Source organism: Capra hircus, chromosome 3, assembly GCF_001704415.2.
Source record: "Capra hircus breed San Clemente chromosome 3, ASM170441v1, whole genome shotgun sequence".
NCBI classification, from domain to species: Eukaryota; Metazoa; Chordata; class Mammalia; order Artiodactyla; family Bovidae; genus Capra; species Capra hircus.
The window spans coordinates 12786175-12805310 of NC_030810.1; the positions used below are offsets into that span (position 1 = coordinate 12786175).

Here is a 19136-nt window from a genome sequence, read left to right on the forward strand (position 1 = left end):
TCTTCTGTCTGGATGCTGGCAGCCTCTTTCCAAGGGGGCAGGGAAGGGTATGTTCTTAATCTTAAATTCTCACCTGTCCCAGTACCAGAGCCCAGAATGTCATGGAAACTGATGCAAAAGCTGTCTCAAGATCAGCGCTTCATAACTGAGATAAGCCCATGAGACGCAAACTATCAGCACCATCGGGTGCTGTGACCGCGTCTTGCGGCGGCTGCAGAGAAGGTGAAGCACAAGCACGGAGGAAGTCCTTTGCTCGCTTCGTTTCCTCTCATTTTACAAACTTGTGCAATGTGTTATTCTCCCCCGCCCCTCACAGTTTCCAAGCGCGGTAAGAGCAAGTGGAGTGCCGGCCCACGCTTGCACAGACACTTGACAGTTCTCTAGCAAGTGGCTGAGAAATGGGACACAAGTGGGTACTCACGGTCATGCCAAAGCCTGGACGTAACAGGAGCTGCACGGGCACACCCAGGAATAAAAAACACCAGGGAGCCCCGGACCGAAAATCCAGGAGCTGGACAAAAAATACCTCCTCCCAAAGCACTAGACTGACCCAAATTTCAGCCGGGGGCCTCTCACTCTCCAAAAGACAATCTGCTGCTCAACAATTGGCCTTTTGTGCTGCACAGCCTTATCCAGCAAGGGCTGGGTGGGAAAAAAAAAAAAGCAAACCTAGTCTCTTTTACCTGTAACCTCACTGTGGCCTCCAGGCCCAGGGTGGACAGGGCTCTCCTGGACTCCTGGTCTGCGCAGAGTCCAATCTCTCAGAGGGGCTGAGGACCGACAGGAGAGCCAGGCAGCCCCAGTACATACACCAGCCCTCACCCAAAGGAACGCTCTGCGATGGGGAGTGCATCCCCAACACAAGTCAGACTCGAACGTCAGGATGGAGAAACTGAAGCTCAGAGAGGGGCAGCCACCTGCCCCGGGTCACACAGCGAAGCAAGAACAGAGCTTTACTACAACCACAATCCCGACCTCGGGATTCCTGAATACCCCCACTGGCCCGCGCCTGCCCTCATCACAGCGGGCTGAGAACTAACATCCCCAGAGCCCTACGGACCAAATGTCCCCGCCTCCGTAGGGCCAGGACCTTGGTCTTCGCCCCAGGCGTCCGCCGGACAACCCCGCAGACCCCGCCCGCCCGAGGGCCAGGCCCGCCACCGCCCCCGGCTCAAAGCCCCAGCCCCGCTTCCCACCTCCCGCCAGACCTGCAGAGTCGCGCTCCCGAGAGCCGGCGGCGGCGGACATTTCCCTGCCAGCTTCCTCAAGCTCTTCATCTCGCTGCCCGAGCCGCTCCGCCCCCAGCTCCGCCCCACCAAAGGAGCCCGCCCCCGCTTGCCACCCCCGCCAATCGAAGGCCGGTCTGCTTTGTAGCCCCGCCCCCAAACAGAACGGGGCCCGTCCCTGAGGCGAGGTCTCCTCCAATCCCTTTCGCGCCTTCCAAGACCGATACCTGCCTCCGCCAATTCTGGCACGCCCCGGCCAGGTGCCTGGGGCGGAATTCCAGCTTTGCGGCGTGGGCGGCTCGGGCTCCAGTTCAGTGCACCTGTATCGAGACAGCCACAGGAACTCAGGATCTGGGATCGCTGGGACGAAGCCTGTGGAAGGAAAAAGGAGGGAATACTGAGCCACGGGCTTGAAGAGCCGGTTCCACCTCGGCACGGTTGTCCGTCCGTGAGCAAATCGATCAGCCTCTCGGGGAGGCTCCAAGTCTGTTTCCCTCTCGCACAGGGTGCACCTGAGACTCAAATACAATAATAAATATGAAAACAAAGTGCTGGACCAAGATAGACCAGCGCCACCTCCTCCGACCTGGTGGTAATTATGTGGCTAGGTCTGTGCTTCACAAGTATATTACGTCCCTAACTCTCACAACTAATTTAAGGAGAAAGGAAACTGTTATTACGTGGCAATGATTATTCCATGGCAACTCAGCTCAGGTGCAGTCTAAGGTGGAAGAGTGAGTGGCAGAGTGGGAGTTCAAATAGATGTCAGTGCTAGAGAGCCGGTTGGAGACTTTAACTACCCATAATCTCCATCAGCAACTCTCAGGCCTCTCCAAAAAAAACACACTCTCTAAGTAAAAGCAGTGTGCTTGCTATGAAATACACCTTCAAGAGAAGCTCCATGGTTCCCTTTTAACCAGATTGCCATTCCTCTTTCCTAGAAATTCTTGAGTCCTCTCCGCCTCTCACTCAAACCCAGGTATGCCTGACTCCCAAACACTTGCTGTTTCCTATGCTATCCTCCCTGTCCCCCTTGTAGAACTGCATGACCCTGACCAAACTGAATTGGATTTGTAAGAACATCATAAATGAAAAGACTTGGGTTGCAAGACTGATTATGGCACTGCCAGACATGGCTTTTAAATTATTTTCAGCATTTACATGCTATTAACCCATACTGTACCTCATCTGATCCTCACAAAACCCTTGGAATAGTAAGTAAGGCAAGTTCATATTTCCACTGTACAAATAATAAAGCCAAGGCTTGGGAATTCCCTAGTGGTCCAGTGGTTAGGGTGCTGCATGTTCACTGCATGGGTTCAATCCCTGGTAGGGGAACTAAGATTACACAAGCCAGTCAGTGCAGCCAAAAACAAAACACACACACACACACACACACACACACACACACACACTCACACACAACAATAAAGCCAAGGCTCAAAGAGATTAAATATATTGTTCACAACTAGGAAGTGGCAGAGCTGGGATCTGAACCAAAACCTCTGGACTCCATGGACTTTGCAGGTATAGCTTGGGGTTCCAAACCTGGTTGCATTACTTCAGTTGATGAATGATTTCTGGTAAGGCACCGTGTGTCAGTTTACTCTATCATGTATAAAACAGATACTTTAGTATTGCTCACAAGACTCAACAGAAGAACATGGTGGTTGTATGTTGTCTGACTATCTAAAAAACGTTTATGGCACACAGTAGGTACTCAATTCATGTTGGCTAATTCTTTTCTCTAACTGCAATCTCTTGACCAAGGCACTTCCACTCCCTGACCTGTGCTGCACATTATTCACCAAGGACTGAGTGGGAAAAACCTAGTTACTTTCACCTATGACCTCCTCTTGGACTCTGGTCCCTTTATCTATAAAATGCAAGGGTTGGGCAGATGGATTCCCAAGAGCCTGTTGGCCCTGAGAGTCCCCTTTCACCGAATTCCTTCCTGAGGAAGTCCATCTTGACAGCTATTCAGAGAACTTGAGTTAGTATAGTTTCCTTGCTGGTTACCTCACATGTAGACCCCAGGAGTAGGGAAGAGGAGTAAGCCTAAGAGAGGAAAATCATCAGCTCTTCTCTCTCTCTCATTCTCACAGACAGACATCAAGTTCCGTTTCTCCATTCAACAAATATTAATTGAGTGCCTACCAGGTGGTGCTAATGGTAAAGAGTCCGTCTGCCAATGCAGGAGACAAAGAGACTCGGGTTCAGTCCCTGAGTTGGGGAGATCCCCTGAAGTAGGAAATGGCTACCCTCTCTAGTATTCTTGCCTGGAAAATTCCATGCACAGAGGAGCCTGGCAGGCTAAAATCATGGGGCCACACAGAGTTGGACACGACAGAGCATACGCACACATCTAGGCACTGTGGTAACCACAGAAGGTTAAGTTGTGAACATAGCCCAAACTCACTGTTTCCATGGCACCTTCATTCTCATCAGTTTGATCTCTCCAGTCCATCCTCTCCTCCCCATCCCCATGATGGCCCCTGGTCCAAGTCTCATTTTTTATGCCTGAATCACTGCAAATACATCCCCACTGATCTCCCTGTTTGATGCCCCCCCCTTCTGCACCGGTTGCCAGAGGAATTTTCCTAACATGCAAATCCTGCCTTGTCATTGCTCATTTGAACACTCCATCAGCTGTCCACAGGCTATAGAAAAGTCCAAGCTCTTTGTTGGTTGTTTAAGGCCCTTCATGTACTATCTCTGTGGGCCTCTCCTGGCTCAGCTCACCCCACAGCATCCTCCCACCCCAACTTCAGTCCCACCCAGTGACTTGCTCTTAACTCCAAATGTCTCTTTTCCTCCTTGTTGCCTGCTTGGTAAAAACCTCACTTGTCCTTCAAGTCTCTGTTTAAACATCACTGCCTGCGTGAAATCTTCCCTGAGCAGTTTAGATGGGATGGGTTGGCATGAGTTTAGGATGCATTAGAGTGAAACTCAAGAGGTCAGGTTCTGGAGGAGACTCTCTAATCCAGTCTGATGCTGCCTCTATTGTTTATACCAGCTATGTATTCGGGCAAGGCACTTACCTTCCCTGAACCTCAGTTTTCTCATCTGTAAGATGGAGATATAATACCTGCCCTGAAGGGTTGTGGTAAGGAAAATGAGATAGTGTGCTGAAAGTTCTTCAGTGTCTAATACACAATAAGTCCATGATCAGTGTTAGCTGAGGAAATAGTCTCTGAGTTCCTACTATGTGCTGGGCATTTTCATATGTATTATCTCATTTAATTCTCACAATTCCGTGAGGAACATATTCTCTCTTTTTTTTTTTTCCTCCCAAATATGTGTTTATTTTTGGCTGTGTTGAGTCTTTGTCCCTGCACTCAGGCCTTCTCTAGGTACGGAGAGCAGGGACCACTCTAGTTGCGGTGTGCAGCCTTCTCCTTGCGGTGGTTTCTCTTGTTGCAGAACACAGGCTTTAGGGCACTCAGCCTTCAGTAGGTGGAGCAGGCAGGCCCAGTAGTAGTTGTGGTGCCAGGCTTAGTTGCCCTAAGGCATGTGGGATTGAATCAGTGTCCCTTGCATTGCAAGGCAGATCCTTAACCATTGAACCACCAGGGAAGCCCCAGGATATTCCCTTTTTTTTTTTTGCCTTGCTGTGCAGCCTGTGGGATTAAACCCCAGGCCCTCTGCAGTGGACCTCAGAGTCTTAACTACTGAATCACCAGGGAATTCCCTGGAAGATATTCTTTACATATAGAAATCTATAATCAAGCAAACTCAAAATGAGGTCAGATTTGTGGTTACCAGAGGGAGGGGTAACATAGTGGGGAGGAAGGATTACATGAAGGTAGTCAAAAAGTCTAAAGCTTCAGTGATAGGATAATTAAGTACTAGGAATATGATGGGGCTTCCCTGGTGACTCAGCGGTAAAGAATCTACCTGGCAATGCAGAAGACATAGGTCTGATCCCTGGGGTCGGGAAGATCCCCTAGAAAATAAAATGGCAACCCACTCAAGTATTCTTGCCTGGGAAATCCCATAGACAGGACTTTGGTAGGCTGCAGTCCATGGGGTTGCAAAGAGTTGGACGTGACAGTGATTGAGCACACGCAGAAATATGATTTGCAACACAATACATCTAACTAACACTGCTGTACGTTATATATGAAAGTTGTTAAGAGAGTAAATCATGAGGTCTCATCACGAGGGAAAAATATTTTTTTCTATGTCTTTAATTTTATATCTATATGAGATGATAGATGTTCACTAAACTTATTGTGGAAATCATTTCATGAGGTATTAAGTCAAATCATTATGCTGTGGACCTTAAACTTACACAATGCTGTATGTTAACTAGAGTTCAATAAAACTGGAAGAAAGGGAGGGACCTCCCTGGTGGTCCAGTGGCTAGGACTCAGTGCTCCCAGTGCAGGGGCCCCAGGTTCGATCCCTGTTAAGGGAACTAGATCCCACATGCAGCAATGAAGATGATCGATCCAGGGTGTCACAACTAAGACCAGTGAGGCCAAATAAATATTTTTTCAAAGAACTATAAGAAAAAAAACCAAATCTACAAAACCAAGGTTCAGAGAGGTGATACCCAAAGTCACACAGTTAAGGAACAGCAAAGACAAGTTTCAAATGCAAGAGGTCATATAGCTTCAAAGTCCATACTCTTGGCTGTTACGACTATTACTACTTTTGTTAAAAAACCTTATCAAATACTTTTTCTTTTTCTTCAAGATATTGTTCATTTGTATTATTTTGTGCACTATCCATCTCCTTTGGTCAATTTTCTATCAAAGTATTTATTTTCTAAAGAATTCATTTTTGATGCAGATATACTGAAGGCTTTTTTTTGTTTATGCAGGCAAAATTATCAATCAAGGACTATAAACTATTATTGCTCCTCATACAACTACCAATGGTATTCATAAAACAAGTTATCCTTATTAGTTGAAGGTTTGGAGATGAATTTCCCCCTGCTTAGAGAATCAATCCTTTAAGTCAGCATTCAAGGCTCTATAATTTTGTTTCCTTTTAGCACACTCCCCTGTTTGCATCCAGTCAGTCCACTTCCTGCACACCAGGCAAATGAAGCTGGAGTGGCCAGACATTCAGGCTTCATGATGGGACCACAATAGAAAGGGAGCCCGCCCCTTCTCCCCCACCCCACCCCCGCCATTTCTGCAGAACAAAGATGCTGGCTAGGAAAGAAAGAAGTAACAGTGCTGGGTAAACAGCCAAGCTCCAGCACCTGGTGGCTCGAATTTGCATATTCTCTGTCTGATCTTCTGATCTGAACAACTCTCCTTTACCTGCCTAGCTAATCTCCTAGTCTAAACAGATTCTGCCGTAGAGGCCACTAACCTCTCTCTGCTAGTGCAAAGCTAGACCATTTTCTCAGTTGCAGTGGGGCACAGGGTTCAAGGGCAGACTTGCCTTGGTTCTAGTTGTCATTGGCAGAGAGAGGGAAGATGGGCCTCTAGAAGCTGCTGATCTTGCTAATCTACAGAAGACTCTGTATTAGAATCACACCTCACCCCGTTCAGCCCTGCTCAGAGCAAGGAGGCCAAAGGGGCCCTGCTGGAGTTAAAACTCAGATCCAGAAATGGGAAAACAGAAATACAAACACCGTGGCCAGCTGGTGACCTGGGGGCACTGTGGCCTCATGCCAATAGCTTTAAGAGGGCACAGAAACTGTGCAGTGTGAGTTCAAAGTGTGCAAAGTCAACTGGTGGTGGGGAGGTCAATGCCCAGCCACCCCTTCCCTGCCCCCTGCCACAGGGACCCTGAGGTCTCACCTACCTGGACAGGCCCTGGCAACTTCCTGGAGGAACGTTCTGGTGTGTGAACCAAAGGGGAGCTGGAAAAGGAGGCTGAGCTCTGCTGTGTCCAGCTGGACGGTGACATCTGAGCCTGTGCAGGGAAGCAGGACATGAGCTCTTGGCCTCTGAGATGCTAAGGTGCATCTTCGGGCTGGAGCCCCCAGCCCGAAGATGTCAGCAGTGCAAGCTCCCAAAGCCCTTTTGACCCTTAAGCAATTGACTTATAGGTCAACTTAATGACTGTTGCTGGGACAATAGGGAGCCCTTGTACCCCCAGCTCCAAATTAACATCGCCCTCAGTCTACAAGAGGGGGTGGACCTAGGCTCTGAAAAGCCACTAAGCCTTGCCATAGCCTTCTGGATGGAGACGGAAGAGACCAAGTTCCCTAACTATAGTCTACCCGCTCCCCCTCCCACCCCTCCCCCACCCAAGCGGAGTGAAAAGCACACAGAGGTGGGCAGAGGGGATGTCTGGCAGTCAGTCTCCCTGGCTGTGCCGGGGACGTGCTAGGCACTGGAAATACCGTGTTGGAGAGATCAGCCTGTGGATGGTGTCTGGCTTACAGTGTAACCTGAGTACCCAAAACACGTGCTGAGCTAGTGAATAAGTAGGAGCAATCTAGCAGACTGATCAAGAGTGTGGGCTCCAGGGTCTGTAGTCTGAGTTTGAATCCTGGTCCCACCACTTACTGAATTACTTAATTTCTCTGGGTCTCCATTACCTCATCCATAAAATAGGAATGAAAGCAGTGATGACCTCACAGACTTGTGAGGAGAGCACCACCTGATGTGTGTAAAGCTCTTAGCATAGTACCTGGCCAAGATCATCTTTGACCAAATATTCATTCCTATTATTAATATTTTTATAACAACTACTACTTCACTACTGTGACTATAGTCCAGCAAAAAAAAAAAAAAAGCGAAGAGGAACTAAAGAGCCTCCTGATGAAAGTGAAAGAGAAGTGTGAAAAAGCTGACTTAAAACTACTAAGATCATGGGATCCAGTCATCACTTCATGGCAAGCAGATGGGGAAACAATGGGAACAGTGAAAGACTATTTTCTTGGGCTCCAAAACCACTGCATATGGTGACTACAGCCATGAAATTAAAAGATGCCTGCTCCTTGGGAGAAAAGCTATGACCAACCTAGGTAGCATATTAAAAAGCAGAGACACTGCTTTGCTGACAAAGGTCCATCTAGTCAAAGCTGTGGTTTTTTCAGTAGTCATGTTTGGATGTGAGAGTTGGACCATAAAGAAAGCTGAGTGCTGAAGAATTGATGCCTTTGAACTGTGGTGTTGGAGAAGACTCTTGAGAGTCCCTTGGACTGCAAGGAGATTCAACCAGTCCACCCTAAAGGAAATCAGTCCTGGGTGTTCACTGGAAGGACAGATGCTGAAACTGAAGCTTCAATATATTGGCCACCTGATACAAAGGACTAACTCACTGGAAAAGACTTTGAGGCTGGGAAAAATTGAAGGCAGGAGGAGAAGGGGACAACAGAGGATGAGATGGTTGGATGGCATCACCAACCTGACGGACGTGAGTTTGAGCAAGCTCCAGGAGTTGGTGATGGACAGGGAAGCCTGGCGTGCTGCAGTCCATGGGGTAGCAAAGAGTTGGACATGACTGAGCAACTGAACTGAACTAGACAGTCTAGCAAAGAAGATAGATATTAAACAGGTCACTAGATAATTAGGGGCTTCCCAGGTGGCGCTAGTGGTAAAGAACCCGTCTGCCAATGCAGGAGACTTAAGTGGCGCAGGTTTGATCCCTGGGTCAGGAAGATCCCCTGGAGGAGGGCACGGCAACCCACTCCAGTACTCTTGCCTGGAGAATCCTATGGACAGAGGAGCCTGGCAGGCTACATAGTCAAGAGTCCAACATGACTGAAGTGACTTGGCACAGAACATAAGTAATTAAATCACTGTGAATGACAGAGAGGTGGCAAGGATGAGAAAAAGGAATGTGCGTGAGGTACAAACACTTTCAGGATACAGACAATCTCAGGAGCTCAACAAAGGCTTTCTGGGGAAACTGAGTGTGCAGTGAAGCCCTGAAAGAGTGAGGGCTTTGAGGAGGAGGGAGCTGCGTGGGCAGGGGCTCCGTGGTGAAAACTTGTCACGTGTGAGGTGCTTGGAAGGCAGAGGGTTCCAAGTTCAGCAAGCAGGAAAGAGAGTGACTGGATTGATGAGCGGGGCTAATCCAACAGGGTCTTGTGTGCCACAGTGAGGTGATCAGAGGGTACTCTTCACCCCACTCCTCTCTCTGCAGATCCTGTGCCCAAGGACCCAACTCAGACTGAAAGGACCACTCACCAAGAATGTAGAGCTCACCATCCGGGGACACTGCAGGGAGGGAAAGGAAAAGGCCCTTAGCCATTGAGCATCATCCTTGCTCCCACCACCCCCCCAATAAGGGCAGAAATGACCTGGGAGCCCTGAGGGGAGGGATCATCCCATCCCGCCCACTGTGGCACCTTCTTCCAGTGTGAAATCCCGAGAGACTGGCACGATCTGGTCCAAGGAGACATCGTCCCCGGTAATGGCCATCCTCCGGTGCGTATACAGGAAGAGACTGAGGGCAGGAAGCATCGTGAGGCCAGGGCGCACGCGGCCATTCCTCAGTCCACCGTGGAAGCCCCAGGGTGGTTGGCTCGCATTCCCTCCCTGGTCCCTGGGGGGTGTGCTCATGCCTCTCTGCACAATGGTGCCCATCAGAGACTGATGGGTCATCAAGGCTGGACTTGCCTCAGTTTGGGGGCTAACCCCGCTTTGTTAGTAAAACCCATGCGTAATCTCCCCCTTGTGCATTCTAGGACTGTGTGTGACAAGAACAGGGCAATCCTCACCTCCTCCTCTCCCTCCCTGAACCTCAGTTTTTCCATCTGTAAAGGAAGAGTGATGGGTTCAAAAATGTCTAAGGCTCCTCCTTCCCAGATCTGAGACCCTGAGGGTCACTTTTCAGCTGTGAGAACTTTGGTCATTATTCTTGCTCTGTTTCTGGGTAACAGGTGGGTGTTACTAGCAACATTTATGCAGCCCTTTTTACGTGCTTCACAGCATTTTAACTACTTTATATGCAGAAACTCATTTTAATCTTTAGTTTGGACACACTGAGGTTTGCTCAAGGTGTAACAAAGCCTAGGTTGGAATCCAAGACAGTCAGGCCACGGGGTTTCTCATCAGATTTGGAGGACTATATGAGCTATTAATACATAGGGCTGGGTATATAGTGTTCAGAAACTATTAACCATCATTATTATAATTATTCTAGAAGCCTCAGACTCTGTTCTAGAAGGTGTGAAATCCAGCTGGAGGGACGATGGAAACAATAAACCCAAACAGGCAAGGCCCAATTCCATCACTTACGCGTGTTCCTGGCCACCTCGCTCCGGACGGCAGCGCACGAGTCCCAGGAGGCGGCTCTGCCTGCTGTCGCCCTCGCACAGCACACCTTGCACCGCCTGCCGCTCAGGGTCAAGGCAAAGGGAAAGGAAGCCTGCATCCAGGCCTTGCCCAACCCGGCCCGCCCCACCAGCCTTGCCCTGGCTTGCTCTGCCCTCACCCATGCAGGTTTACTGTGTGACCCTGGGCAGGTCCCTTCACCTCTCTGACCCTTTCTCATCTGTGAAATAGGGATATCAACCCCCAACTTCACAGGGGGTGGGAGGATAACTGAGTATTTAAAGCATAAGGCAGAGAGTCCAGAACTGAGTACTTAGTAAGTACTGGTTTCCTTCCCTCCACCCCCGTGTCCCCCCTCCCCCCATGGCACAGAGAGAGGGAGGCAACCAGAGAGACACGTAGACACCTGCCATTCCACTTCCCAAGCCCAGGCAGGGAGGCCCTGGGGCTGGGAGCTGCAGGCTGCAGGGAAGGATATGATGACGCAATAGTCCCCATCAGCCAGGGTCTCCTGGATGGCCACAGACTGGTCCATGCCGGCCCCTGCACACCCTGGGGAAGGGCAGAAGGGAGGCCCTTTATGTCAACACGTCACCCGGGATGTGATGGAGTTGCCTCTGAGGACCGCTGGCAGGGAGGCGGGGCTCTGCTGGGAGAAGGTGGAGGAGGCCCCATCGTCTCCCTCCTCCTCCCCCTTTGCCATCCTTTGCCTCTGATGGGAGGTACAATTTGCTATGCTGCCCTCTGTCCTGAAGGGCATCCAGTCGCTCCTTAGTGGGATCCAGTCTACTTGCTGGCCGTGCGGTGCCCTGTCCCATTACCGGAGAGGAGGATATGGTCTTAATTGCTCGGGGGTGGGGGCTCTGCCTCCCTTTTGGGGGAGCAGTGTTAGGTCTGCTAACAGCTGTCTGGGAGGTGTCAGGGGTGTATCTGCATGTATCTTGGGAAGAGAGTGTCTCATTCTGGACCAGGACTCCAGTCCTGTCCCTCTTGCCTTGGAGATGGGCAAGTGTCCCATTACTCCTTGGCCCTCCCCCAGCCCAGCAGGCCACATTGCATCAGCCAAAGGCTGCGGGTGTCCGGTTCTGACAGCCTCAGGACAGGGTACCCAGCCCTCAGCTTGCCCAGTCCCTCCTGCCCAGCCCTGCCCTGGCTTCCCCGCTCCGCACTCACTCCTGGCCCCCTGTTATTGCTGCCTACCTCCTGAGCTGTCACCGCTGCTGGGTGTGCGGAACCTCGGCGGGGACCCGGTCAATGACTACATTTCCCAGCAGCCCCTACGCCACACGATGGTCAGCCAGCCTGCAAGTCCCAGCATGCATGCTGTGCCAATGTGGGGGTTGGGGGGGCTCCTCCCCCCCCCCCGCCCCCCTCCCCCGGCCCCCGTTAACTCCTTAAGTCCTGTGGTACCCTCGGCTCCCTATTCTGGAAAGCTTTTCCTAAGAACTCCCCTCGACATCCTCAGCCCTCGAGCGGCCAGAGTTCCTTATCCAGGCTCCGGAAGGAAGATGGTCACTTTAAGGGAAAACGTTTTCTCAGTTTCATCCTCAGCTCCTCGCACTTCCAGGCAGGGCGACACTGGCCTCTACTGGAACACTTCCTCCCCAGGTACCTATCCTGTCCTAGCTTCAGAGAGAACAACACTATGAAGAACCGCATACCCCCATTTTCCAGGTGGAGAAACTGAGACTCAGAGAGGTTAAGCGTCCTGACCAAGGTCTCGCAACTGAAACGTGTGACTCCAACTTCCATGCCACGGACACTGCCACCCAGGGCCGCATTTCCTCCCTTAGCCTCAGCAGGGGTGTGTGACGGGAGGACACTGCCACCCACGGCCGCATTTCCTCCCTTAGCCTCAGCAGGGGTGTGTGACCAGCCGTCCTGCCTGCCTCACAGGGCTGTGTGAGGAAAAGGGAGGCTAACGCGCGTTGTCAGGGGTGTGACTGTGTGTCATACGCAGTGTCTGTGCTGAGGCCCCATCCTCTCTCCTCAGGAGGAGAGACAGCAAGGGAGGGCCCCCCCCCCCCCCCCGCTCAGCACTCACGACAGCCCGAGCCTGCACTTCGGTCTTCTCCAGCCCTTTTCCCTGATTCACTGGCCACTGGGCAAGGCTTTCCTCCTTTGGGGCCTGCCCTTCTCCACCTAAGATAAGGAGGCTGCTCCAGATGGACAGAAGGGCCAGCTCAGATTAGGGTGTCGAGGACCAGTCTCTCCCAGTCTATTGGCCATTTCACGAAGCTGTAAGCTCCCTGAGGACAGGCTGTATCTTTTCCTTATCACTCCAGTGTTGTTTCTGGCACACAAACTGACCCTGAGAACATGTTTATTGAGTTAGTGAGTCATCTTAATGAGTACTTTTTCTCTTAAGCTCTGACCCAAACTGAAGGGTCAGTGCTGGGGAAGGAGTGACCGTGTGACTTCTAGTCCATTCCCCCTCCTTTTCCCCTAAGCTCAGAGTTGCTGCCCTAGTGACCAGTTTGAATAAGCAAATCTCTTTCAGAAAAAGTAACTTCTTCCCAATTTTCTTTTCCTGGAAATATCCATAGCACAAATGGAGCTCAAGTTTATTTGAATTTGGTTTCAAAGCTGAGTTGAGAACAAGGGTAAAGGGGATTGATTCACACCCTTTGAGATAAAGAGGGCTGAGGTCACTTCAGGAAATCCGGGGAACCCCAATTCCAGCCCCCTCTTTGTGTCAAAGTCTGGGGAGGGTCAGGGAAAAGTGGACAGGGACGAGCATTTCTTTTTTGGCTTCTGCTGGTTTTCTTGGCCACACAGAGGCATGTGGAATCTTAGTTTCCCAACCACGGATCACACTTGCACCCCCTGCACTGGAAGGACAGAGTGTTAACCACTGGACTATCAGTGAAGTCCCAGGACTGGGCACATTTGACAGATAAAGAAACTGCTCCTGCAGGACTTTGGGGTCCTCATACTTGATGGGGATCAGATAGGAGATTGTTCTATCAGACAAAACTCCAGCCTGCCCCCTTGGAGGGCATCATGTTCAGGCCTAGGCCCTGGGAACCTCTAGCACAGAGCTGCAGTCTTGATAAATCCCTGTCACTAAAGATACAGTCACAGGAATCAGAGCTGGCAGTGGGCCTGGCAACTTCCAGGGCCTAAAGGGTCTTCCTGCCTGCTGCTACCTGACTCAGCCTGGCCTAGCTAGGTGAGCAGGACCAAGAGCAGGGCAGAGTGGAGGAGAAGCAGCCCCAGCCAGGGTCCCGTGCAGGGGGCTCCTGGTGGCCCTTGGTGCTGCCCTGTTGAAATGGAGGTTCCCATTCAGCTGGAGGCAGCTGTCAGGGGCCGAGGCTTGGCAGCACTCTTGGTAGCAGGGTTGAGCCACAGCCCCATGACACCTGGGGGTCCCTGCCAGGCAGGCCTGGCTGCACCCTGCAGAGTGGCCTGAGCTGGATTGTTTCAGCTACAAGAAGAGATGGGACTATTCATTCTCCCCTTGCCTTCGTCCCCCATTCATGGAGGCAAAAAGTGTTAAGTGGGGGACTTCCCTGGTTGTCCAGTGGCTAAGACTCCGTGTTCCCAATGCAGGGGGCCAGGATTCAACCCCTGGTCAAGGAACTAGATGCCACAGTCCACAACTAAGGCCAGATGCAGCCATAAATAAATATTGGGGAAAAAAAAGTGAAGTGGAGCTATGGGCTGAGTCGGACTTCACTGGGCCGCTGGTTCCCAGCCAGCTAGTTCCCAGAGAACATACAAGGCGATGAGAAACAAGGGGCATGTCACGGGGACTTGGAGGATTCCAGCTGCCATCCTGGATTTCAGCATTATGTGGAGCTAAGAGGGGTCCAGCAGCCTGGGCCCCAGCAGGTCTAGCTCCAGCCAGATTCAGCTGCTGACCCCCCTCTGTCCAGGCAGGAGGAGGCCTGCAGTTCTAAGGGAGGGCTGGACCTTGGAGCACTCCAGGGCCCCACCTCACAGAAGTGCAGGCCCTCAGTCACTTTGAAGCAGTCACTGCCTTGGCAGGAGAAGGTGGGACAGGGTTTCCTCTGGAAGAGAAAGTGAAAGAAGAATGAGGGATGGGGAGCCCTGTGAATTCTGGACTCGGGTGGGGGCTGGCTGCCTGTCTCACTGGCCTCAGCCACCACCCGGAGCAGGCAGGTGTGGGCACACGCTCACGTTTTTCTGGGGGGTGGCTGGAGGGGTGATGATCACCAGGAGTGGAGTGGGAAGCGGCTTGTCCTCTGGGATGGTCAGGTGGCCTAGGCCTGGGAGCAGAGCAGAGCTGTCCGGGGAAGTGCGGTGACACACGTGCTGGGGGACAGGTCCTCTGCGAAGTCCCCGCTCCTGCCCCAAGGGAAGAGCATCCTGTGTGTGGATGTCACGACCTGAAACTCCCCCATCTCTGCCGCCTGGAGAGGCACAGGAACTGCTTTACAGTGGAGGTGGGAGTGGGGAGTTAGGGTTAGCGGAAATCCTGACGGGGTGGGGCACGGGGAAGGAGGGTAGACCTCAAGGCTAAGGGTCAGCCTGACAAGGTTGAGAGGTTGGGGTGTTGATAGAGGTTGGGAAGGTTGGTGAAAACAGCTCAGCTTTGGAGGCCTGTCAAAGGGTGGGGCTCAGAGCTGGGCATTAGTGAGTGGGCAAGGCTCAGGGCTAGGGGGCAGGTGGAGTGGGGCTCTGAACTTATGGGGCCAATGGGAGGAAGGGCTTGGAGTTGAAGGAGCACAGAGGAGGGGTTCAGAGCTGCAGGCTGGGGGTCACTGTCTCACCTGAGACCAACTGGCTGAGTGCCAGGCAGAGAAGCCACCGCTGCAGCCTTGCAGAGAACAGGGTCGGGGCTGGAGTTTGTTGGCCTGCAGGCAAGGCCTGGGACTGGTTTCCTGTCTCCCCTCACAACCAGGCTGCACTGAGCCGTGTGGTGCAAAGTGTTGAGTAGGATCAGTTGGGTGAAAAGAGAGCCGGCAAGTTCAGGACCAGCCAGTTCAGGAGGGGCCAGCCGGTGCTGGACTGTAACTCAGCTTCTCAGGGCAATCCGAACAGTGACTCCTCTCTCTCCGGCTTTGGTATCTCCCTCCCCGCACCTACTGGAGGCACCTGGATGTCAGCACCCCTCCAGCCCTGCAGCAGCTGCTGGCAGCATCCTGCCCAGGCCCTGCAGCAGCCCTGCCCCATACCTTGCAGTAGTTCTCCCCTGGGCTGCACTCTTGCTGTTCTGTTGGAGGGCAATGCCTCCTGGTAGCACGCCTCTCGGAAGCGGCGGAAGCTGTGGCATGTCTGCGGGAGGGTTTCAACGCTGTGGCCCTGTTTCCACAGAAGGCATCCAGGAGGCTCTCTCCTCCTTTGTCCGCTGCTTTGTTGCTTACTTGGACAGAAGGCGGCGGGATGCGGGGTGCGGGGAGCTAGCTTCTCACCGGGTGGTGGTTCTGGGCTACTAGGAAGACCTGCAAGAGGACTAGTAGGAAGGAAAGGAGAGAAGACCACTGCAGGAAGTAACCAGCTCTAGAGTCAAGATTAAGGGAAGGTCACTCCATGGTTAAGTCAAAAAAGGTCGTGACATAGGGGAAAAAGAAGGGACAGTGTCAGGGCACAGCGGTACTGACAGGTTAGGGTCGGTCACAGGGACCAGGAAAGGCTGGTGTCCCTGGGCTGTGGACAGCTACCTCTGAGCAAAGCAGCCTGACGGCTACTCCTGGTCGCAGACATCTCTGATTATGTACTCGAGGAGCCTGAGCGAGTGAAGGCTGGTCCTGGGAGACCCCGGGGAGGGCTGCAAACAGAGGTTCCCATATTGGACCATGCAGATGCGTAAACTAAGGCTGACATACTGTTGGTGATATTGAGGTTGGCACAAAGAGGCCTGCAGTCCAGTAATGGCCCCTCTGAGAGTGAATGTTGTTGTTGGCATGGCAACAGCAACATCTCAAGCCCGAGGGGACACAGAGCTGGAGCAGGTGCAGTGACAGGAAATAGACACCCAGTGCCTCTGACCTGGCCTCACTTGCCTCTGACATCAGAAGGTGCTAGGGTGGGGAGTAGAGGGCGATAGGCTTCCTCAGAACCCAGGGCAGGAAAATGCTGGGTCACAGAAAGAGTCGAAAGTCCAGGGTTCCTTTGTCCAGATTCTTCAGGGTTCTAATCAGAGCTGAGCCAAGTACAGGAGGTAGCTTTCAGACCCTGGGTAGCTGGATCCCAGCTCTGCCTCTCCCAGTATGAAGGGATCAGATCTGTAAGGGTCTGCTAAGCCCAGGCTCAAGTTTCTCCATGTGAGGCAGAAAACTGCTGGAGAGGGGAGAGGGGGCCATTATTCCCATCTTCCTGCCCAACCCTGGGAGGCTGAGTATTATCCAGCCCCCAGAGTTCCTGGAGTTAACAGGGCATATTTCCCTGTCCTCATGGGTTGGTCCTCTATCAGCACTTGGACCTCTTAGGTGATGGTTGCCACGGTGATGTGATATGGAAGGGAGACTGGATCCTGTCTGGGCTGGGCCCCTTTTGGCAGTGGTCTTCAATGCATGAGTGGGGCAGTACTCAGAATCCCAGATACAGAGGTGAGGTAGGATAGGACCCTTTGGCAACAGGGGCCACTTATCACCAGGAGCCTCTTCCTCTCTATGGCTCCCTCTCCTCCAAGGCTATATTCAAGAAGTGTTCTCATCCAGTCAACACCTCTCAAGGGGACTTCAGTCTCCAAAGGCAGATAGGTCAAGAGGGGTGCCCAAAGTTCTCCCCAGCCCCTGCGTCCTTGTGAAATAAAGGGCCCAGGCCTCCCACACAGCCCCTTCCTTTCCCCCTCCTTGGTTGGGAACAGCTGAGGCTGGAGGCACAGCTCAGGAGTGTGAGGGAAGCAGACCTTCGACCAAGTTGGAAAGCTGGGCCAGGCCTAGAGGGTTACAGCTCGTCTGTGTCAGTTCTGGCTCCTTGCCCATCTGCTTTAGACTGTGCACTCCTCAATGACTAGAGTCCCAATATTCCCTGAGCCCCAGCTCATTCCAGCGGTAGATTAACCTGCATGCCTGAATGTGTGGAGGGCAACCAGCATGTGTCCCGGAGTCAGGAGGCTGCAAGTGCAGTCCTTGGAAGCTGGGGGCTGCCCTTCATCCCCTCCTGTCATCTGTCAGCTCTGGGAGTTCCCGCTGACACTGCTGCCACCCCTGGGGACACAAGCAAAAGAAGGAAGCTGATGTTCAGACTGGAAGCAGGAGAATATAAAGCCAACTGGCAGATAGAAGGGCCCCACTGGGATGTGTCTTTTTTGTGTAGATAAAAAAGCCTGCAGGCACCTTATTTGTGTAGATGAGAAAGCCAGCAAGTGGAGCAGGCTCCCAGAAGAGGGGAGGCCAGGGCCAATTTGCAATGAAAGTCCGTCTGGCTGATCGAGGGAAGGGGAGTGGGTGAGGAGAGGTCATAGGCCCAATCCTACCAAGAGAATGTTGAGGTGAGGCTGCTGCCAGGCAAGACTGGAAGAATGAAGGGAAAGAGTTATCTCAAGGATTAAAAAAAAAAGTAAACAAATGCAGAGGGAAGATGAAAACCTCACCTTCGTATGCCCTTCACTTTCCAACACATGGGTTACCTTTAGGGTGCTCCCTGCATGGAGCCTTCCAGCACAAGCTGACCCAGCGAGGGGACCAGAGGGAAGTGGAGAAAATAGATGATAGGTGAGGCTGGACACAGACTTATTTATTGGCTTTCCTTTCAGAAGTAGGGACTTGCTTTCAGAAGTCCTCTTGCTTCTGGGAGGTTCATCCCATCAGCCTCAGGGGTCAGCAGCGCCAATCCGGAGGTCAATCCCAGATTCCTGCCCAGGGCTGGAAGGGGCAGGTAGAGACCTGCAGCCTCTCTGATGGAGGAGCTTTCCTCCTTGAAGAGTGAGCTGAGTCATCTGTTCCTGGCAAGGCAGTGCCCTGGCAGAGGCTCAGACTCCAGGTTTAAGGGAGAGATTCTCAAAAGACTCAGGAACCAAGGATGCACTTCTGGGGATTAACTATACAAGATGTTTACGCAGGGACTTCCCTGGCAGTTTAGTGGTTAAGACTCTGAGCTTCCACTGTTTTTGTAATGCTGACTTAAAAAAAAATGCATAATGTGTGAGTTGCAAGTTTAATTTTCTTTGGGGCAAAATGAGGACTGTAGCCTGGGAGACAGCACCTCAGATAGCTCTGAGAAACTGCTCCCAAGAGTTTAGGGGTAAGGACAGTATATATGTGATTTTGGTGAATACATGCCATCAAGCACGTATTTTTTCAGGTTTCTGTTGGTCTCGTGAGGCTTCTGCTAGTCATGAGAAACAATAGTCATCATGACGGATTTTAGTGTTTTTCTAGATATGGGGCGATTCAAGAACTGGGCTCATAAAATCAGCCCCTGAAAATATCTGAAGACCTATCCTGCCAGTTTCCACCCCTCTTCTACCAAAGCACAAAGTGCCTCATCTCTGCAGGTGGTAGGGAAGGTCAGCAGCTTCAGCAGCAGATGACTTAGTCGTTGTAGAGGTAGATAGGTAGATGACAAGTGCCCATGGCAAGTGCCAGTTCGTAGCTGACACTAAGGAGAAAGCTTCCCTGGTGGCTCCAGTGGTAGAGAGTGAAAGTGAAGTCGCTCAGTCGTGTCCGACTCTTTGCGACCCCATGGACTAGTAGCCTACCAGGTGGTAAAGAATCTACCTGCAATGCGAGAGACCTGGGTTTGATCCCTGGGTTGGGAAGATCCCTGCAGGAAAGCATGGCAACCCACTGCAGTATTCTTGCCT

General features: G+C 51.9%; 1 protein-coding gene across 5 annotated transcripts in view; it reads right to left on the minus strand.

The window, feature by feature from the left end:
• Positions 1 to 11701, minus strand: part of INPP5B (inositol polyphosphate-5-phosphatase B) — a 51982-nt gene extending 40281 nt beyond the window's left edge. The window contains exons 1-7 of one of the 5 annotated variants that reach the window (XM_018041908.1): positions 11621 to 11701; positions 10899 to 10972; positions 10385 to 10479; positions 9493 to 9590; positions 9332 to 9361; positions 6993 to 7103; positions 1209 to 1598 (exon numbers count right to left, since the gene is read on the minus strand). In XM_018041908.1, coding sequence (XP_017897397.1) covers positions 1209 to 1598; positions 6993 to 7103; positions 9332 to 9361; positions 9493 to 9590; positions 10385 to 10479; positions 10899 to 10955 — 781 coding nt within the window. In that variant the 5' untranslated portion in view covers positions 10956 to 10972; positions 11621 to 11701. Of the gene's footprint in view, positions 1 to 1208; positions 1599 to 6992; positions 7104 to 9331; positions 9362 to 9492; positions 9591 to 10384; positions 10480 to 10898; positions 10973 to 11620 lie in introns of those variants that run through there. The other 4 variants (XM_018041917.1, XM_018041923.1, XM_018041933.1 and 1 more) reach the window with 4 other exon arrangements.